We start from the raw sequence: 23642 nt of genomic DNA, 5'->3' as shown, positions 1-23642 counted from the left end.
CAGTGTTAAAAAAAAAAGACAAAGTAAAACAAGATTTCCCTGTATTGCATGCCTCGCTGTGGCAAGGCATAACAATACCCACAATATTGACCCAAATTATTTGATTTTTGGCCCTATAGTGCCCTACATTGCTCTAAATTACATCAAACAGCAACTGGTCTCAGAGGACCATGCATTGGTGACACCTGCCAGAATGCAGCAAAATCCTCATGCCACCACTTTTCGTTGTGTCAGCAGTGAGATGGGAACTTAATTTAACTTTATACCAGCTCATCATGACCTCCAGCCAGAGTAAATCCTGGTCAGCAAGATAACCTTAAACACGACCCTTCCATGTGGCTGGAGAAGCAAGATGAGACTAACTTGAGAAGCTAAAATTTATGGGAAAAGCAAGTGATGTTAAAAGAGCTTCAGCTACTGATCTGGAGTAAGAATGGATGAACGGTAGCTCACGGGTGAAGGGAAGAAAGGTCGTCGCATGACAACATCGCGGTAAACGGCAGTGTTATGACATCATATGGCACTGTGACGACAGACCCAGCCAGCTTCAATCCAGAGGGACCTGTACAGTGCTAAGGACTGGGCCTGCTGAAGCCTTGGGATGCTGACACCGGGTTTCCAGAGGAACATCTCCCCTGCTGAGGGCAGGTACAGCAGAGACGGCTCCTCAGCGAGGCTGTGGGATCTCCTCTGTGGGAAGCGCCCAGGCCTTAGCTAGACAAAGGCCTGGCTATTCAAAACCTGACCTAGTACTGGCAACAGTCCCATGCCAAGCAGGAAGCTGGGCTCGATGATTCAGAGTCCATTTTAAAGAGAAATAACGTTCAAAAAAAAAAAAGTAAAATAAACATTTTAAAGTGTTGTAAAATAAAGTTACTGCTTTCAAACAAACAGAGAACAAAGGCATTGCAGTCTGAGACAACGCAATGTTACTGTTGCGACCGTGCTCTGATTCTGCGTATCAGGCCATTAAAAGGGCTGTTCGGTTCTCATTGATCAACGAGTGCCTAAACTTTAGATAAGGCTTCCTTTGTCCTGAGGTACCTTCATCACTCAACTCTCCTCACAGTTTCTCTGTCAACAGCAGGAAAAACTGCTACCTGACGTGCAAAACTACAGAGGCTTACGTCTTAAAAATAATAAAAAAAAAAACATTTTCAGAGATCTGAGTAGAGTTATAAACAAACAGCCAGAACAGAAAACAGAACAGGGAGACAGAACTTGAAAAAGAAAAAAAACAGCAGCAAGAGAAACTTCAATAGCAGGTATGTGAACGAAAACAGAGCATGAACTGAAAACAAAAGGATTGGAGGTGGTAGGAATCAAGTTAAAATCTTCATTACAACTCGAGGAGTACAGACAATCTTTGAGCAGTGGAACAAATTAACAGGATCGCTATGTAATTACATGTACATGCCATCTAACCACTACGGAGCACAAGAAAAACAAAAAATATCTGGGAAGCCAACCAAAAACACGGCCTAAAGGAATTACCTCCACAAAATATCACAGCGAGCGCTACTTTCTCTAGAAAGGATGAAGAGCAGTGGGTTGCTACCGAGGTTAGCAACCTTCCAAGACAGACAAATGTTGCGCAGCTGTTTGGGTTATTATCAAATGCAAAAACAAAGCAAGGGAAGGAAAGAGAAGCAGCAGCCCCACTAAAAAGCCGAATTGCTTTGCACGCAGTACTTAACATATGGAATAAACAGTACTGAGGCAACACAAGGGAACAATTAGTATAAACGGTTTTGTAAATATCTTGGACAAATCCCAGAAGAGAATAATACCGAGGAAGACACTGACTAATTCAGAGAAGGGAAGGGGCCTAGATGGCTTTTCTGGCCTCCTTATGTCCTTATGTGCCCTGTATTTATATTTATATGCTTGCATTACCCAGCATATAGGCTATTTAAGGTCAGAAAAGCATTGCAGTAGCACAGCTGCCTCCAGCAAGCAAAGCTTGACATCACTAAACCACACAGAAGAGCACAGCCCTTTTATTGGCTTCAACAGCAAATATCTGCAAGCAGAATTGTTTCGCTCTATTTGTACAGGTTTTTCCACAGTAGTACGGTGTATCCAACTTTGGTACTAACAGAGTCTTGTTCACTTAAATTGTTAAACGGTTTAAGTTTCCCCCTCATGTACTATCAGTGGCCCCTGACCAGAAACCAGCTCCAAGAACTTAGCTTTAATATCCAACAAAAAAGAGAAACTACATTTTCATATACTCAAGTTTCAATTCCTGCCAAAATTTAATTTGGCTTTCTCTGTAGGAAGTTTGACACATACTGCATACGCATATCAAATACCACACATGAGATCTGCGACACAAATCCTATGATATTCTTTGTTGACACACACGTATGTTCTCCAAGCTATACATAAAATATTCCAGACTTTTTCCATTAACACACCGGCTACACAAATTGCCGAAGTAATGAAAGGCTGGAGTGGTTTAAAAACCCACTGAAATGGAAGGGTTTCAAAACACTGTTACTCCACAACATGGTTGATGACTGCCTTTAAAGAAATGACTGCACCGACCTCCCAACAACACCACCACCACATACACAAACAAACAAACATTCAAGTAAGGTGTGCCTTGCAGCCTACACCAGAGGTTTGACTCTCACCATCCAGATCAAAGGCCTGGTGGAGCACCCAAGTTCCTCCCCCTCCAAAGGCTCGGAGCTTCTTGCAGAGGAAATCAGGGTGGGATGTGGCATGTCGAACATCCAGGTCTTGCCCTGACACCAGCTTTTATTTGACCAGGGTGCAGAGGTGGGCCCCACAGTTTAGCTGTAGCATGTGACAACTCAGAGATAGCCAGAGAAATCACTGATATACAATGAAACCCAGCAGGGAGCAGCTATACTTTTTTTTGGTACAGAAGAGGACTACGTGTACAAGAACATAGTATTTTTCTCCTCAATTGATAACACTTCTCTACACGTACAAGGAGTATACAACTCCTCAGATGTAAGGTGGCCCACAGGCCACCTCTAACTACCTCTCTGTGTTTCTTCCAAGTTGTAGATGAATTAGGTCCAGCTGGTCCCCAAGAAGTGCTGGCTGTAGAGAAAGGAAAGATAAAATGTACAGGACTCATCGCATGAAGCCCTGCTCTGCGCCAGTTATGCTTTTAGTTGTCTCTGCCTTCTACAAAAATCAGTTTACATGTTTTTTAGAAAGTGAACCTACTAAATACAGAAACTCCACTCCATTTAAAGGATGACTATTCTGAGTTGCCTGAAATCTGAACTCTTATTTAAAGAAAGCTGAAGTTTAGGCTGATGCCTGTGTTGGGTTTCTCACTCAACAAATTCTTGTTATTTGATAGGGGGATTCCCCAAAGCAAAGCTCCTAGGAAAAATGTTCTCAATATTTCTGAAGGGGGATCTGTTATATATAGGAAAAGATTATTCAACACCAAGTTTCACAGGTGGGAACATGCTTTTTATACATACTTTCCATGCAGTTCCAATGTACAAGTGCAGAAAGCAATCAGAGGGCTTCCGTTAATACTCACGTGAGCAGAGTAGCTCCTGTAGTAACAGGAGGAGCAGTAGGATATACTGCGGCTATCTAACATGCCTTAAATGTAATCAGCAATAGAATGAATCATATTCTTGACAACAACCTGGGAAAAGGAAACCCCCAGAAACCCAGTAGTCACGTTGTAAAAATCAACCACAATTTATTTTGCGGAAATGGCATCTTCCTATGACAGATAATTAAGAAGATATTAAAACTCATTTAAAGCAGACCTTAAGCTCAAAATGCCATGGATTATTGGCAGACGATAGGGATGTGGAAAGCAATGAAAACAGAGGTGGTACTTAGTCCTGCTCTGGGGTGGAGAAGTTTACAGAAAAATAGCTGGATGAGGATGGTCGGATTCTGGCGTCAGGCTGGAGCAGGATCTAAGAGAATGAGCAGGGAAAGGAGGAAGCATGACATGTGAGATGCTAGTTGCATGGAAAAATGGTGTCTGAGGGAAGAGAAAAGAACAGGGAAGATGAAGATTGTGAAAACGGCTTCTCAGAGGTTCATAAATGCTCTCCTTCCCAGCCATACGTGCTGGAATATGCATTTTCAACCAAGCCAAGCTTATCGGATAGGATTAGACAGACCAAACAGGGTCCAGTGCAGGAAGCTGTGGACTATGAAACAAGAGACTTGGATTCTGCTACTGCCTCCTCTATTGATTTTCTGGGTGACAGCAATTTACATTACCTATCTCACTTTTGCTCTTAAAAGTACAACGGTAATGACCTCTGTTGTAGCGTATAGTATACATGATACGCATTACTAACTAGACACTCTAGCTAACTGAAGACATGTTAGCTAGTATCCCCAGGTAACTCTCACATTGTACTCCCATACTGCCAACAGCCACGGCCCAAAACCACTCCAAAGACCACTCGGCACTGAAACGAGGCCTTGTGGTAATCTTGAAGGATGTATTTCCTATTTTTTTTTATCACAGGACAAGGAGGACCTGAGGCTGAGATCCCTTCACCACTGGTGTCCCTCCTTTCCCAGTTTCCTCCCTCTCTGTGCTCTTTGATCCACACTTCCCGTGCCACCAAGTTACCGACTGAAATGGCAGCAGCTGGAATGTGATCTCCAGTGGCTCCTGCCAGCTCTCCGCAGTTTGGGGAAAGAAAAAGACACAGCAACAATCAAAACTGATGTGCTTTACATATCTTAATTCTATGCTTCACGTGTTTTAGAAGTTTATGTCTGAAAACCCTTAACTCTTCAGTTCCAAGTGTTCATAAGTTTGTCCTTACTGAACATTAGCATCTGGAAGGAAGCACTAAAAGTAGCTAACTTTTTGTTAACTGTTTCAAATAATAGAATAGGAAGAGTCTGAAGATAGAACACTATAAATGTGCAGATTGCAATTATAGTGAAGTTCTCTGAAAACAAATGACTTAGTCACCATATTCAGAAAGCAAGCCACATATCCCAAATATGCAAAAATCCGCTTCAGTAAAGAGTATTCTGTTACGAGATAATGTCACATTCTGTAGCAGTGGGTTTTGATTTACATCAAGAACTGGGAAAAATACACACATGGCAACAATAGCAGGTTCAAAAAATACTTGAGGAAACTTGAGTCCAGGAAACTGTAGAGTAAATGTACCTTTCTGTACTCAATAGCATTTGCTGCCAAGAAAAATTGTAATTAACTTATTGTAGCCCCTGTTTCTCAGGTTTGGTAATTAATATGCCGCTCGAACTGATACAGTTGAAAAGCAAAAGCTCAACTTTGATCTTCAAGAAAAATCCTCCATGACCTGCTCATGTGATGACATTTAAGGATAAATTGGCAAGAGTCTCTGACGTGTCAGATAATTTTAAAATCTGATGCAGTCAGTAGCTTCATCTTCTAAAAGAAGAGTTATTTCATTCCAAAGAGACAGTTTGTGGAATTAAGCACACTTAACAGAGAAACTTCACTGCTTCATTGTCATTTCCCTGCAACTCCTTATTTCATTTTTTTTTTCATTTTTTAAGGAAGTATTTTACAATCATACACTATAACTTAGTTCTAAAGAAACTCAAAGTTAAGTTTCCATACATACAAATTTCACAATTCTGGTAGGAGCTGTTTTTTTCATCGCTTTATAAAGAAACACCTAGTAAAGTACTTTTTAGTGTAACATTTAACCCCAGTTAACAGACCCTCCTGTTTGCTCCGTTACTGCCATATTCACAAGCCATAGGGTAAAAAGAAATGGCACTTCTTTCAAATTTCTCTGGTCAGCCTAACTAATTTTATAAAAATAATTTCAGGGAATTCACACTGTCCCCAGAATTGGCCTGCACAGTTCTTTAGAACAAACGGCCTTACATAAAATAACAAACAAAATGTTCCTATTAATTTGTAGGTAAGAAAAAAAACATCTTGCCACCTGTTTCAGACATTTTAGTACTACCATGGATACATTCTGCTCAGCAGGCTTCTTTTCTCCTACAAAAACATTTCAGGAAACAATGAAATCTGCTATGCATGTTCTAATAGGCTGGGGAAATATCTAAGAAAGACACTTAAGGAAAGACACCAAGGATGTGAGAATGGCAATGAAATACCCCCCAAATCAGAAGATCAACTTAGGCAATAGAAAAGCCAAAAGCATTTGCTTTCTCAAGAGAAAAATAAGTGCCTTCGTAAAACTAAAATGAATTTCAGTATCAAAGTAAAGGCCACACAATCTAAGCAACACCTAGAAAATAATTTACAAAAATATTCCAATTGGAAATACAGGGTAAGATTTCAAACCTCCAAAATACTGGCCTAGCTAGTAACTGAGACAACAGTAATTTTCAATGTCATCGCTGAAATTAGTTTTGACTAATTAAAAGTGCTTCTGACAATCTCATTGCACAAAGATACAAGTCTAAAGACACGGGCAACAGTAAAGAACCAGGAACACCTTTATGAATAACACTGTGTGATGCCCAAAAGAAAAATTACTTTGTTCTTTTTCCTCCCCTTCATTATCACTCTTTGTGGGAGATAAAAACACCTAGAAGCAGCGATCCCACAGTAAAAATGCTGAGGAGGATATTTTAGAAGAATACAGTTTTATAACAGTACTTAGAAATGCCTGTCTTAACAGGGATTATTACAATGAAATATGTTATAACGTATGACAATATAACATGAAACAGAACTGTAGGTTTAATTAGAGTATCCTGAAAGAAACTGTATGTATACTGGTGAAAAAAAGTGCAACACCTTAGTGGAAAGATTTTGTATCCAAAGAAAACAAGCGTGTTCACTGAAATTTCTGCCGAACATTCCACCCTAGTCAGAAGAATGTAGAAAAAGGGAGATGGGAGGGTTGTCTTAAAAACATGGTTCTGTTTTCTTTTAAAATTTCTTAATTTTTTATACGTATTTTTCTGCTTTACAATTGATTTCTTTAAGAGGTAATTAATATACCATGGAAAAACACACACATACCCACCTCTCAGGTTACAGAGCCTTAAGCATAAAGGTTGACTTTCCAAGAGAAACCTAACCAAACCCCTAGAATGACACAAACCGGTTAAAGTCTGCATAATCTGAGCCTCATCAGGGGACCTGCAATTCTGCTGTTATCATACAAACAAACTAAATGAGATGGAATTAAAATACAGGAGGCCCTTGGCACTGTGTTTTGGAAGATGTACTTCGCAAGGACTTCCAGCACACGCAGCTCAATGCTCTACCATATACCTTTAAACACTGAGTTCAAACTACAATAGTGACAGTGATCAGCAACAACTATCACACGTCAGTGTATAATGTGGCCTGTCAGAAAATTGTAATTGAAAAAAAGCTGTCTCATACTGCTGAAAAAAAAAATAAAAAAAAGCCAACCTATAACTTCAAACACATCAATGAAATATTTCTTTGAATCTTCTTCACAGCACAAAACTAAATCCTCTTCCTAACATTCATCTCCAAAGTCTTGCTCTGTGAATACTGAGCACTGGGTTGTTGTACAGCATATAACAGACCCCAAACCGCCCAGTATCTCTTATTCAAAGAAACTGGGTACTTCATTACCTAGCAACAAAATCAATCCACAGAACTGCCTCAAGTATTTCATACCTCAATGATTAGGTCTAATTGCTCGCTCTCTAACTGAAAGAAAACCATCTTAAAAATCTCACTATCTGAAACATTTAAGAACAGCATTAACATATCCAGTATTAAAGTGCCATTTAGATGATGGAAACAAAATCTTAATTCTTCTACAGTTATTTTCACTAATTGTTCTTTGTCAGCTTCGTGAAGGAAAAAAAAAAAGGAACAGCTGGTACAGCTGAACACCTGGGACAGAAGTACAACTCAATCTGTTTTGACTGTCAATCCCAGTCTACCCTGATCTCTTCTAAAATGTCAACGGGCCATCAAGGGGAAGCTGCAGCAAAACAGAAGGATTTTTAGGACACAGGAAGAGTTGCAAAGCAGAGCTAGGCTGGAAATCAAGTTGCTGTACTGGCTACAGTTAAAGAAGATTTGGATGATGGCCAAGTAGCCCACAGGAGATCTTACTGTCTCGCTGGTCAGCCCGTTACATGGAGAGGCACGACAAAGCTAGGCTTAATGGAAGATGAAGCCCTGCAAAGCCAACAGTCGTTCTGGCCTCCTCTGTCTGCAAAGATGCTCTGGGATTTGAAGAAGTCATGGACTGACTGCCTTGGCTGTCTGCTACCAATTCTATAGAAATCATGAACTTGGATGAGCAAACATTTTAACATGCCAAACAGAAGATCTCGCTTCTGTCTTCTACAGACAGATAAAAACGACGCGACTGATCATTTAGAGACTGTGAGCTCCTACATGTTTTAAAACAGTAGGCTTCAACCAGCGCCGTGCACTCACCCACCAGTAAGGCACACCGGCGTGAGAGGAGAAGCCCTTCACAGTAGCCCTGCATCTCCAACGCAGCAAGGCAGCCCTGGGCAGCACCGTAAGCGGAGCACACCGCATGCCCTTCCTCCTCCATCCCCAGCAGAAAGGATAGCTAAGAGCTGGGAAACACTTTAAAGCAAATGCACATGGCTTAATTTTCTCTTCATTTTTTTTTTCATCAGGGAAAAACAGGCAGAAACATTCAAAGTCGAAGAGTTCAGACTAGGTTCTTGTTATTTTTCCCTGTCCATATAAGAAGGTTAAGCGCAGTCACCGAACTTTGAATTCCAGCCTCAGTCACGAAGAAGCCTCTGGCACGGCTCCCAGACTAGTAAAAAATGACCATTTCAGCCCCTAAAGCATGGAGCCTGATCCATTAAAGCAAAACAAGTTCTCCTGACAGCTGGTTTTCTTAGCATATTCACGTCCGTGTATTTATCAGAGAAAAGCCCTCCAGGACAACAGTGTTTATTACAGGATTATTTCTGTGAATCCAGGGAACACAGAATTCACTGAGCAACACTGCTTCTATCCTGATCTCTTTTTTCTTAAAATGTGAACCAAGACGAACCCATTTTTATTTTAGTTTTTTAAACACGGACTAATCATGAAGAAAAAAGACATCACACATAAGGAAAAAAGACAAAAAAAAACCACAATAAATTTGATTTTTATCAAATAAGAACCCCTGCAATCCCCTTTAATGTGTAGCACACTGACAAACATTTTAAGCATTAATATAGAAATTAGCTGTTTGATCTCTCAATGATTCCTTTGATTTAGAGTCTGGTGACTTTTAGCAAATGGAAAACAAAGATATGACAGATTTTTTTTTAAATCATAAATTTCCTTCCCATATGAGTCTCTAGTATGCTTTCACAGAGAAAGATGATTTTGAACAAGCCAGATGCCTTCCGCTGAGAGGTTTAGAGACTTTATGACAAACGTATAGAAGTATGGCAGAGACATAACGTGCAAATAGCCCAGCAGTTCCTCATGGCGCAGAGGAAGCCTCGGCATACTCCTGTGCCTACCTAGCAGGAGGAAGAAGTCAAGAGGAGGCATGTGAGGGGCCTCTGGTACTGACACCGCTCAGCTCCGACCCTCTTCCCAAAGCACAGCAGCCGAGAGCTGGGGATGAACAGCATCCTATGAGCGCTTCTGCTCCCTGAGGAGGGAGGAGGAGGAGGACTGGCTGGGGACACACACTCGGGGATGCTGACAAGCACCGTCCTTCAAGTTGGGTGGCCCATCTGTGGGGTTTCCCAGCTCACCATTTCCTCCAGAAGTGTGCAGAAACTTGTTTTTATGATAGTACAGTTGTGCTGGGAGGTTTTAACAAAACGTTATCATAAATACCCCTCGTTTCATTTTAACTTAATCTCATTTATTAAATTAAAAGCAACTGTTACTGGCACTGTATCTGTTTGCTGATGCAGTGCAAAAAAGAGTAAGAAGAATTCTTAAAGAAAATTATAAAATGAAAGATTCTGTAAATGATTCCAAATTAAGGGAACAATAACAAGAAATTGCTGTTAATGCGTTTTAAACAATTGGTAATTAAAAGAATGGTTTTGAATTTAAAAGTTTTAATGAAAGAATTAAACTGTGCATAGTTATGATCAGCTATTGTTGAGATTTTTATAAACCAACATGCTTCCCATCCCTGAGAGCTGGTTTTGAGGTGGTTCTTTTGTTTGTTTTTAACTGTAAGATCTGGACTTTATTCTCTTACAGACACACACTGCATCACGGAATTCAACTGAACACTGATATTGACCCAAAAACGCAACAATACTTTTTCACTGCATTGCTACCTCCTACTAATAGATGACCTTTTCCAAGCCTAGCATCTTAGGTCCAAACCATAAAAAATGGGCATTTCCCTGATTTAGCAAATCTCTTTGAGAGTCTATGACAAAGAACAGTCAGTCTTACCAGTATTTTATTTACCATCCACCTAAAAATAGATCAAATGTACTTCACAATAGCACTTCAAAGCAGAACTACTATATTCACATTGCTAGGACTCAAATTCGCTGACAAGATCTGTGGGTAAGTATCATTTTTAGAAAATGCTATGTGGGAACACATGTTTATATGGCAGAACACAAAAGCAATGAAAGCTCTTGGGAAAGCTGGAGATAACTCACATTACACAAACAGACCCTTTACTCTTATTTCTCTCCAAAGCCGAAGCATTTCTATCTGAAAATGATTTTTTCATACATCTGGACAAAGCCATTCCTGATTGCTTGTTCTTCATAAGGTGAAAAGAGTCATTATTAACAAAATAATTGTGGGAATTTTATTTTTTCCTGCCTTATTGAATACTTGGGAATGCTATGTAGACAACTGTCAACTACTACTTACTCCACCTCAAATTCTGCTGCATAAAAAAATACACTAGTAATTTGCTTACATGGTGCTTGTAGATGCAATTATTGTTAGCAGCAGGAAAGAACTTTTATAAGCAGAACACAATTCAAATGTAACATGTCATGGCCTCAAGTCATTAAAACTAATCCTCAGGGCTTGTTGAGGCTTTTTGTACTTTTGGCAAAAAGTATAAAGAAGTACGCATTGTTGCTTCAGTTCCCAAACACTGGAAAGTTAAATATCTAGACTGTCAGCCTCTGCTAAACAGAACAGAGATTGGTTTTGGGAAAGAACAAAAGACAAATACATCTTTGTTATTATAGCTCAATCAAGCAAACACTGAAAACATACCTATACATTTTCTCATGGCACAAAATGTAGCCAGAAGAGTAAAGGAAGGTGCAGCAGCTCACAATCAAGCAAACCGACTTGCACTGAAAACAAGAGACATTATGCCATCAAACAACAAAAACTTACATTAACACTGCGTTAGGTTACTCCAAAAAGTAACGCAGTGAACCTAAACCATAACCAATCTCTCTCCCTCTCAACTCTTGGGTGCTATGGGTATCTAGGTACCATGATGAATACTTTACAAATACACAAGGACAGACTGAGGTAGAGCTATGCTTTCTAAGTGAAGTACCTCAAGGTTGATAGAGATAACATGAAGAGGTATGTCATGGAACTTGGTTTTATTGGTATGATTTTAAAATGACTACATAAGCTATAAAAGACAAAGCAATAACTATGTCATCAGACATGTCAGGTATGTACTAACACCATCCAAATACCCTTATGTTTTATTGCTGTACATGACGTTTAAAATCAAGTATTTTTTATGGCACTGAAAGAAAATGCAATATTTTTAGGAAAGCAAAGTGTGCCTTTTGTATTGCTACTCTGCTTTGCTACTCAAGAGGTTAACATCTTTCTAAAGACACCTGAAAAATGGGAAAATCAGCAGTGCATTCATTAGCACATGGGTCATCTACATATACCTGGGTGGCCTGCAATACACTTAAGAGTCAACATGTTACTAGAGCTAAAAATACAATGGAAACTAATGACAGCCCATTTGCTTTTAACAGTAGCTGAGCAGAAGAATCCTTGGGAACAGGAACAGATAATTACAGGTTTGACTAGAATTATGCCCTCGACTAATGTTGATAAAAGTGAACTGATAAACTATGAAAAACTAAAAGCTGCTAAATACATTATTCATATGTGTGTACGTTTGCATGTGCGTGTGCAACCTGCATTTTCTTAAATAAAAAAACAGGGAAGTCTTCTGTTTTTATCTTAGTCAAATCTTGATCTTTATTCTTTTAAACTGCATCCACCAGCTTATCCAGACCAATACCTTGTTGAGTAAAATGTCAAGATACCATGTCCCTTCACACACACCAAGTTCATCACTAAGTTGTACTAAACTGTGGCAGTCAGCATTTCCCATCTGTTCCCTACCCAGAAGTGTTACGACCAGTTCAAAGCAAAGTCATTGCGGTACGGACCAGAAAAACAAAGCATCACTGAAACAGTGTTAGATTAGCTTGGCTACTGAACAGTTGAAAAGCCTAATGTTGTTACTTTTTTTGAAGCAGACACTATGAGACTAAAATACTAAAGACAAAGAAGGAGCATTAAGACATTCTTACTTTCAGAAACAAGAGAAAAGCAGTTTAATGAAAACAGACTGATTTCTGATCCTCGCCCTTCCATTTCAGGAGTTCCTCAGCATCGTGTTTGCCAACTGCATTGTCCAACAAGCTTAAAATTAAGTATTTAGATATTTTCCTGGAAAAAATAAGTTAGTAAAGCTGCAAATTCCTAAAACACAGTTAATAAAGCCCTTCAGCTTCTACAACTCTATATTTAGAAGTGCTATATATATATACAGAGAACTTACCTATACATATATGTATACACCATTGCCAAAAGAAAAAATAAGCAAATATTGCCCCACAATAAAAAAAAAAAGGTATCAGTGTGCCGTAATGTAGGACACACTCAAAAATATACTGTTGCAGGAAAACACAGCATACTTTTCACGGATTAATATGGTACTACATGTGGCCAATGATGACGTTTCTTCATCCATATGTGATCCAGCCACAGATACAGAACTAACAGAAAGAAGATCTGTCATTCTTCCACCACACACACGCTTGCAGTAATCATTATGACTTTAAGCAATTTAAAGCAATATGACCTTATCACCTAGCCAACATTTTTTACATAAATCAAGAAAAACATGAAGAGTTCAAAGATGAAGTTGAAAGAACACTTCAGAACAAACTGTCTCACTTACTGTTCAATACGCGGGGAGAGATACAGCTTAGGAAAAACCTGAGTAGCTTCTGCATCCTCAAAACTAACAGAGAGAAGCGCAACATCTTCTCCAGGATCTTCATTCACATCCTATACATTAAAAATAATAAAGCGACAAATAAAAAACTAAGTACTTATAAACTTGCAGACAAAAACTAATAAAGTCAAATACCAATTTAAGAGATGCTTAAGTGAGGAATCTAAACAGTGACTGCCAAAAAATAGGCTGAAAATTAATATTCTTCATGTATTAGTACTTTAAAGACATTCTGTAGTGCTTAATTTCAAGCATCAAAATACAATTACTGTCAGCAAGTGTATACTAATGTAGCTCCTCTTTGGCTGAAATACATATTTCAGTAAAGATGCAGACTTCATTTTTAACAATTCTCAGTTAAACGCTAACATCAGACATAAATGCCAAGGATTTTTTTTTTAATGTTATAGTAGCATTGAATTACAACCACAGATTTTGTATTTGTTATTTTTCAAAGTATATGGTACAAAATTTTTGCTGTACTCAACTTCTATTTCTGTTGTAGACAAAGAAGTTTTTTGAAATTTATATCTAAAAGTCATCGCCCCTCAGTTTCCCACAAATCAGATCCCTGCATTACTTTCAGAAGGCTACGCACACTGTAAAAACTACTGTAAGAAGTAGTCTTGTTAAGACCTGACACTTCTCTGAGTCACAGACAGTACAAACAAGTGAATTTCTGCTCAACACAACTGCATTTGAGCTCCTGACCTCTGGTTAGGGCCATGAGTTGGCAGTACCATCGCCTTCACTTACAACAGGTAATAAATACTGTGCCACTTGCTGCTCAGAAACAAAAGTCCTTTAACATGTTTGTGCATATGTACACAGCGACTTGCCAAGATGCATTTGTTTTTATCCGTTCTGGAAAACTATGAGAGGAAACAGATAAACCAGCAGATCTGCACTCGGCGCAGGATCACAGTGGCTCAGTGTGCCCTGGTATGGTCTGTCACACACACAGCTGGGAGGAAGGAACATGCAAACCACTTAAACATTGTTCGGAGATCCTGCCCTATCTGGGGGAAAAAAGCGACTGCTGAGTGGTTTCAGGAAGACGATCTCGTGCCATTTGAAGCTTTGGCAGGACTGAAACTGTTAACGTCCAGAGAGACTAGCTGCGTATTAGCTGTTACGTGCAGAACACAACATGCCAAGAAACTTAGTGATAAGCTGCAGGGAAGAATGGGTCTTAAAAAAGCCTAATTGTCTCGCATGAAAAATGAGACAGAGCTGACAGTGTTTTCTTAAATTCTGCCTTGGTGTGCTGCTCACTTCTGACAGCTGAAGGAAGAGTGTACTCCTATAAAATGGTCACAGGCACACTTAGGCTGGGAAGGAAAACACGTTTTTAAACTGGAGTTGCAGGGTAACGCTTCACGTAAGTAGTGAGGACGAGAATTAACTGCATTCCTCTTGGGGTATGGTCAGGTTATGGATGGGATTACGTGACACGATGCCTGCACCAGCAACGGACAGGACCTCACGGCCTACAGCGCTCCTTTCGGTGTTGTGCTTCCAGCAGCCTACAACAGAAGAACCCTCACAGATGAGAAAGCTTTTTTCAGAAAGTGAATCAACCACCACCCAAACAGGGCAACTCCTCCCTAGTCTTTTCCCTGGTGTTTCGTGTATTTTCATCGTTAAGGAATTTTTTTCAATAAGGAACAGCTTTCACTCCTGAAGCTGGCTACGGCATTAACTGGCCTTTTTCTGATTAATTTGCTAATTGTCAATGAAATGAAAAGAACTATTAAGACACATTAAACAGTAATGCTAATGATTAAAAATTTTTTACTATAAGGGGCATTCTTCAAGAGATGACAAATATGCATACTCCATTCACCTGCGTATGTATACAGCTCTGTCAAGACCACATTCTTTTGTTTCTATTTTTTTTCAAATACCTTGTTTTCATGTTTTTACAGAAGAGAACCTACGTGCTTTTCACAAGCTATACGGACAAACCCAAATGTACTTAATCTTGCATTTAGTGTTAACGCCTAAGTTGATATGCACACTCAGTTTACCATCATGCATATGACCAGTTTCTAGAATACCACTCAGGTGCCTACTGATCAAAGAGAATCAAAATGAGGAAACAAAAAAAATCAGGTGAACACCAGTACAGCATCCCTTACCCTATACGCTATTATTACGCTGTATTCCTGCACTCACTAATGGCTACTTTAATATGGAGATTCATTCCAGAAAAATAAAAGATACATAAATAAACACGACATTTTTGCGTGTTAAGCTGCAACAAGCTGATGTGTGCATTAAGAGCACTAAGTTGAGATGTAGTATTTTTCATTTACAAAAGTAATACACAAAATAAAACTACTGTTGCCAGCACAGCACTGCACTACATTCATATAGCTACTGTCTCATCCAAGTAAAGAAATTAGCATTCTTCTCTAAATGCCACTTTTCAAGTCGATGTATACTTTTGGCCCACAAACCTGAAAAGTTAAAATTGTAGCTTTAAAAAAAAAGGCAGCACAAAACCAATAAGCATTCCTATAGGTTTTAAAAAGATGCAATGCGGTAACACCATGAAGTTGCCCTACCTGGTTGCTGAGATGGCCACAGATTTACAATGAAGTCCCTTTGTATTTGCCGCAATAGAGATTATCACTTTAAGACTTTGTTCCTTTTATTTATGCAAGGATCTGCTTGGTAGAACTGCATTCAACCTTAGTACGTCTGTTACAACTGCCATTTACAAAACTAAACTGAAAACACATGTCCCACAGATAAACTATGGAAAGCCTTTTAAATTAATAGGCCTTTTTGATGTTGTCTGTGCCAGTCACAGCTTAACTCCTTCAGCGATATCTCTTCTGGTCATCTCTACAAACCTGCTAATGCTAGGTGAGATGATGCATCTTTGTATCAGTGGGCAATGACATTGCCCCAGAACAGGGGCTGATACCCTTCCCTCACACCAAAGAGTCCAAAGGCAAAGGCTGTTTTCACACATCATCAAATTCCAGCCAGGCAGTGTCTTCCCCTTTCCCATCTCTGCATGCTGATTTCTCTCAAGGAACAGGCAACATTTCAATAGAGCAGCAAAGCAAGATTGCCCCTCTGTTTTATTTTTCAGTTAGCTTCAAAAGAAATAGTGACATTCAATTGCTTCTTCAAGACTAATCCCTTTTCAGGAAAAAAACTTTGAACTCAAATCACAGTACATTTTTAATACTAAAGTAGCTATTTTATTTTCATAAGTTGCATTTAACCCACAACAGTTACTGTTAAAGGATTTTTATCAAAACAACTAATTTTACATTTTTCAAGAAAAAATGATTTTGTAAAAATGAAGAATAGCAATGTCTTAAAAATTAGCATTCAACGTAAGAACTGCCATGTTAAGGTACCAGTTCCTACTCACACAACTTTTCCCACACAAGCCTTTACAGAAGGTATTATTAAATCGAACTTTCACAGAATGCGGCATACATCCTGGGCCACAGGAATTTTGAGGTTTAAAAATTGAATGTTGCTAAAAAATATATCTGAGATCATTAGCTAAGCATGTGATAATTGCACACCTATTAGATTTTCCACAACAGTCTCATGATTACCAGTAAAAAAAAATCTAGCCCACTACAATATAAAAGATCCAACATTGATTTTCATGGTGTCTTTCTGCCATCTTGCTATCCTGTTTTACTAGGTATTCCAAAATAATCTTTTCCTCATTTCAGAAGAGACCTATTCAAATCAAAGAGGAAAAAAACCTGACGCACCATTTAACATCAAAAATAAATATTTTCTATCTCAAGAACTGTGAGTGTTTTCCTATGTTTACACAATATTTGCACGGTGTGGGTTGATCTTTTTGACTAAAAGTTCCTGCAAAAGGAACTGCAAAATACATGTAGTAAAGCACTGTGGGTAAGGAATAAGATAATAATAACAATAAAAAAAGACTTTCAACTCATGTTTTGTTACTTTTTTTTTTTTTTTGGCTATTGCAGAGAACTGTTAGCAACAACTTACAACAATAAATAGTACTTTTAACAAAGACAAATGTAAAGAGAAAAGTCATGGTATTTCATTCTAATTTACCCTTTCTCTACTCAGCCAGTGAAGATGAAATATTCATTAAACATGCATGTTGGCACTGCAGGACAAAAGGCCACATGAAAATACAGATACAGAACAAATGAAAACAGAAGTTACAAGAACTTTAGATTTTTTTCTTCCAGAAACTTGAGGCAAAGACTTCAGGTATCACAAGACTTGAAAATAAAACTTTTAAATCCTATTTCTAATTGTGTCAGCACTGTCTAAAGAACCATTTGTTAGTTTTCATTCATATCAAAATGAGTTTACATTCAAAAGCAGGCTTCTTTGTTTACAGCTGCTGTCTTTGCAAAATCCTTCATCTTTTCATAAAGTTCGTATGAGTCGTGTATGAAAATTATTATCAAAAACACCAAGTACAACATCTAAATGGCATTGTTTTCTCATATCCTACCTACTGTAATTGAAAACTGGGAATTTACTGGAACTGACAATTTATTATGAGTCAGATGGTTGATAGCCAGTCCAACCAAAACATCTGCTCCGCACAGTCACAACTGCTATAACCCATTTCCTCCTGTGCCTGGAGTCTAACCAACTTGTACATTAGAGTTCCTTTTCCTTAAAGATGCAGATTCTGGAAAATCAGTTATTACCTTTTTTTAGTTATCAGCAGAAAAAATCACCTTGCAACCTTTTATTAGCGCATTCTTTCAATAAGAGGTATTTTTATTTGTGGCACGGAAGTGTGCTTGCCTGCACCAAACTGCAACGCGAAGCGGTTGGAGGCTGCATCTGCAGCAGCTCTCTCAGGGGAAGGACAGCTTGCTCTTGATGGGCAAGGACAACTCACAGCCTTGGGACTTGCTTTTCAATGCAAGTGGAAGACTTGAGAGCTATGGGGCATGAGACCAGGGGACAAGAGTATGCAGTGGGCTGGTGTATAAACCTAGGATTAGGAGCCTGGTGTAACCAGATCAACTGTAAAGTACGAATGAGGAAAAAAAAATGAGAATTTGGTAGAAAGAATGGGAAAGGATGGGCAGGAAGAGAGTATTGACTGGCTTTGGGAAGGACGAGCCATTTCTGGCCTGAGGGCTGTTGAGAAATGAGGAATGAGAACAGGGCTTCTGGTAGGGCTGCTAAATTTGTACCTTGAGCACAAACGGCAATTGGTCTGAGGATAAAAGCAAGGTAAGGAAAAGTACACAAAGTGCCCAGCCCACCGCATGTTCCCTGAGGTAAAGAGGGGCCACACAGATGGCTGATGTTGCAGAAGCCTCCAGGAACAGATAAGCTAGCTAAAATCCAAACTGTATGGGTCAGGCCAGATCTGCTTCAGGAGGTTCCCAGCCCCAGCTGACGATTGCAACCTCTTCCTGGAGGTTTCTGACCTCCCAGTTCTGACAAACGCTGAATAATCATCTTTGTGGTATGATTCTAACCGAGGGGACGGAAACCTCCAGCCGATGGGGAGAGGATGGGATCGCTTAAAATAATATAAGCGAGGAATGCACTCAATTTACAACTTGTGTGATGTGATGGAGCAGGAGGAAGGTGGAACAGAAAGGCTGAATGTGGATGAGAACGTGGAGGATTGTGGAGCGGTTGATCCTAACATCTGCAGCCAGCTTATGACAAGGTGAAGTCTCAACTTACTTTGTGGTACCTCTCAACCCTACCATTTCAGTCAGCTTCACAGAGTGTGCAATTTATATACCAGGATCCCTTCGGGAGAAAAAGGTCTCAAGAGGCGAAATACATGAGAATAGCAAGATATCACAAAGGTAATTTATCTTAGGCTGAAACTTAACCCGTGTGATTTTGCATGGCACATTGCCTATATTGGAACCATACTTACTAACAACTGAGAAGTGAACAACAGAATTTGTTTTTGAAATCAAAATACGAATTGCATCAGAGAAGAACACAATGTTATTTACTTTATTAGTACCAATGGGCTACTTGCATCACACTGCTTTGCAAAGTTTGGCCTTTTCCCTCCAAATGACAGCATGTGATAAGATAAAAAAACAACTATCAAATAAACCACAAGCAACTTGTATCCTTAATGCCTCGTAACTTCATTAGCAAGCTTTGATACAAGTAGTTACATGTTCTCCAAACCCTTTTCTGTATTTATTGATTTTCAAAAAAATAAAACATGCTAGGGGAAAGTAGGCAAAGGAATGTGAAGTGGCAAATGAGACTTAAGAAATCTGCTTCACTCTAGGGAGAATATGTAATTATTCCAGGAAATTCTTTCTCCTGTCTTCCAGGAAATCCACCAGGTCTGATCAAGGAGTGCTGATTCTTTAAATAGGATCTTTAATGAAAACAAAGGCAGTCACCTTGCATGCACTGTCCACTGTATTGAAAAGTTCCAAAAACAGTCCCTCTCCCAAGGTAATAAAACAAAACATTTGCCTAACTCAGGCAAAGAATGTGTTTAAGCTAATTAAGACTAATTCCTTCTTTAAAAGTTACATGAAAATCATAGTCCATTAACAACACTGCAGAATCTGAAGAGATATTTCTAGGACATTGTTTTCCTTTTACTGGATTTTTTTCATTAAAATGAAATCAAATAAATATCTTTTGAACATTGAGCAATACCTCTAAGTATACCACTGGGCATCAATAACAACATGTAAATCAAAAGATTTTTCTTAAAGTGTGAGTAACATCCCAAATATTTTGTTCTGTTGTTTGTTTGTTTTTGCTGGTGGTTTTTTGTTTGCGTTCAGACTTTTGTATGTAAATATATTGTGCTTCTTCAAGACAAGAATTTGAGGTGTGTTTTGCCTATACCATTTTCTTTTATTATGGTCATGGCAATTTACCACGACTCACCATATGAATAACTGTCAGAGTCTGGTAAAGAATGCTGTTCGGAAAAGCTTAAGAAAAAACAAAAGGTTAAATAGAATAACATTCTTGTCCATGAAAATTCACAACTTTCAAGATTCATGCTATTTAAGTGAATAAAAGTTAAGTTGTTTTGACAGCACAAAAAGTTGTGGTGATACTTTCACCGCAGTAATAACTGTTCGCTTAGGTCTGAAAAACACAATCTCAAAAAATAACACGGATGCCTCTAAAGGTCAAAAATATGCTTTGGTAAGGACTAGACTCAAACTTAGAATAAATAAATAAAAAAAGCGTGGCACAGTCTAAAAACGATACTGAGGTGTCCTTTCTGATGTGTAAATACCACTGATTTCAAGAGAGGTAAAAAGTTGCTAAACCTTCATTTTATAAACAAGAAACACAAACTACATGGGAGAATCATTTCATATTGACTGAATTATATTTATTAGCTATGTTTTAATGACACTAGAGTAGTGGACACTTTTTCATTTTAGGAGAGACGCAAGATGCTACTGATCTTAAATTTCAATTCATCCACTGAAATGTAACTACAAACACATTAGCTCTATCAGCTCTAATATCAGATATCACATTCGTATTAAAATAAGATTAAAACCAACAACACTTACACAGCTAGGAATGTCCATACAATTGGAATGAATTAGAATAAAAATAACAAAATGGGGAGAAACAATATTAGGAATCTAGATTGCTGGGACCTGACTTTTCATACATTCATGAATCACTGCTTTTGTTTGCTAGGACTTCAATTTATCCATCATTATAGAAGGGCGCTTAACCTCCTAATTTTTGTTCTGTTTAATTCTAACCTAATTTATAAACATACTAGCTAAGTTTTAATAAAACAATAGGGTATTATCATTAGAAAAGGATGTTATCCCAAAAGATCCCCCTATGACTATGATGAAGTTTTATAGAGAGGATACAGATTCAAACAGCACCATATCTTTCCTAAGACCTAAAGCAAAGCAATGATGCGTCTCTGCCATCACCAGCTGATAATGGGCTGCGCAAAGTGCTCAGAGATTCCAAAGCTCGCTTTTTATAGAGGTCACCCTGCCTCCTCTTAATCGGTGAGCAGCAGCGGCAGCCACTCAGACCAAGCTCATGTTGCCACATCTTGACAAAAAAACTTTTCATTCTAAAACCAAGAGCAGCACAAAAATGGTTCTCCGAAATGAAGGTGTTATTTCTTCTACCAGTACGCATACCAATTAGCTGCTTTGCTGGCATCAGTGGTGCTACTGGCAGAATAAAGAACAGCACAACCTGAGCCACAGTGTGAGAATCTGGCTGAAGGCACAAGACTGAAAATGTAAATGTGTCCTTATAAGCGCATATCCTAGAAAAATAACTGTTTAAAACTTGTTGTAAATAGTTATTGACTTTTTTTTTTACAAAAGGTTTTATGTCTGGTAAACATGCTCTTGAGTGCCTTAAAAAGCCATGTTTAGTTAGAAAGTCCTGGGTAAGCAGCAAACAAAGGACAAGTAGTATTAAAATTAATACTTGCACTAATAACATCCGTATCCTAAATCAGGAATCATTTGAGGATAGCAAGGCAGAGAGAGAGGAAAAGAAGACAGCAAGAAAGAGGAAAAGAAGCTCTACTTTGTTCCTTTGGGCATTGCATGTTAGTGACAGACATGCTGATCTTGTGCAAGTGCTAAGTTCAGTCATACGTATTACATATGCCATACACATTTGTGTATGTTTGCATTGTATGGAGGACTCATTTTCATTACTGTTTAGATGTTATCTATTAAATCGTTCACTTGAAACGATCAACACTGAAGGTTCAAGATTTACGTAGTGATACAACTAATTCCAGGACTGTCAGGGTTCAGGGACTCTCTGTACTACCTTGCCACATGCCGAGGCATTTCCTTGCTAAAATCGGACACTACAAGACATTTCTTTCACACCTATCTCAGCATTGCTATCTCCTTTTCACACTTTGAATACTGGGAAGAACCATATTAGGAACCAAAAATGCAGACCTACACACACCTTTAAACTACCCTCACATTCAAAGACAAAGAAACAAGATGCATTACACATACATAGATTTAGGCTGAATTACTTGGAACAACATTATTTAAAAATAAAGTACAGTTACAATATTTCTAAATGTGAAAAATACATTTTCAATGCTCTTAAGAAGCAAGCAAATAGCAAAAAAAGAAAACACAAAACACTGACCATTTAGATTACTTATAGCAGGTCACCGCCATGTGGTTTGTTTCTTTATAAATCTCCCAAAGCTATCTGGCCATTTCCTCAACATGTAGTGAGGACCCATTTTTTACCGTAAGCCCTGTGTTTTTAAGTTTGCTTTCAGAGATAAATATTTGGGGACATGTACAACTTGGAATTCAAATCCTTCACTAGGATTCAAATCTCTCAGCTCAGTTCTTGAGATGACTGGACTACAATTTATTCAGCAAGCAACATTCACATTCTTGTCCCCCATACTACTGATTTCCCACCTCTTTAAAAATAGTCATGCCCTTGCAGAGGCCAAAGAGCAGTCATCTCATGTCCCAGTGGAAAACAAGATCTGCTAATAAATGCCCATGTACTTAACTAGCGTGCAAACAGATCATTAATATACTTTGAAATAATCTTCCTGTCAAGCCAACCTCCAAATCTTCCAGCATAGCCTTTCTATACATAAATATTCATATTTTCTATATGTAAATTAACAAACATTAATGGCTCTGTACATGGCCCACGACTGAAAGAAGATACAGAAGTTCTAATCATATGGGGGGAAGAATGGCATTTCTGGAACCATGTTGTGGCTCAAGGTCAGAATAAGACTTTTTTTTTTTTTAAAATCAATTCTTTTTAATAAAAGCTTTTCTCCTGTCTCCACATATTCTTATATGTTCCCGGTCCAGTGAATATTGCTCTGTACAATCAGAAATACTATAGATTACATGGGTCACAACAAAAATGCCAGTGTAAAGCCATATTCTGAGACATGTCTTCAGTGAACCAGGAAGTACCAAGAAGATTTCACATTTGAAAAAGTGAATAATGAAAGCGCAAGGTAAAAGCAAGCAAAGTTACACTTGTTCAATACTCTTTCACTGTTGCAGCCTGGTAATGCTGACCTGATTTAAAAATAGGAAATATTTTCTTTTAAGAGAAGGTGCAAATATTAAAAATATTAACTGTTAGGAGTTGTTTGGACTATCGTTGTTTCCTGAGAATAAAAGGAATGTTTCATATTAAAGTCCATAGCACTTTTAATTCGCAAGCTATTTATTATGCATTCCTATTTCAAGTGTACAATATTATATTTCTTTTCAAGAGAAATCTATTATCCCTTTGTCCCCATATTACTCACACACCTACAGGACCTGAAAAGAGTGGGGTAGGGTTGGGGTCATATTCTGCTTCGTACAAAAAAAAGTGCAAGTTGGAGCATCCTGTCTCCTTGAGCCCCATCTGCATTCATCATTCCAGCAAACAATGTGCACGGTGTAATCATGCACACAAGGGTGTAAGTGTACAGATGTCATGAACAGCATCTTGTAA

General features: G+C 38.5%; 1 protein-coding gene across 4 annotated transcripts in view; it reads right to left on the bottom strand.

Annotated features, from left to right (window-relative positions):
- Positions 1-23642, bottom strand: part of BABAM2 (BRISC and BRCA1 A complex member 2) — a 168462-nt gene that overhangs the window by 68692 nt on the left and 76128 nt on the right. For all 4 annotated transcript variants that reach the window (XM_083832075.1, XM_083832076.1, XM_083832077.1 and 1 more), the window contains exon 7: positions 13116-13225. In XM_083832075.1, coding sequence (XP_083688201.1) covers positions 13116-13225 — 110 coding nt within the window. The remainder of the gene's footprint in view (positions 1-13115; positions 13226-23642) is intronic.

This window comes from Anser anser, assembly GCF_964211835.1.
Source record: "Anser anser genome assembly, chromosome: 3".
Classification (NCBI taxonomy): Eukaryota; Metazoa; Chordata; class Aves; order Anseriformes; family Anatidae; genus Anser; species Anser anser.
The sequence above is the reverse complement of the archived record's forward strand: the minus strand, read 5'-3'. Positions and strand labels throughout refer to the sequence as shown.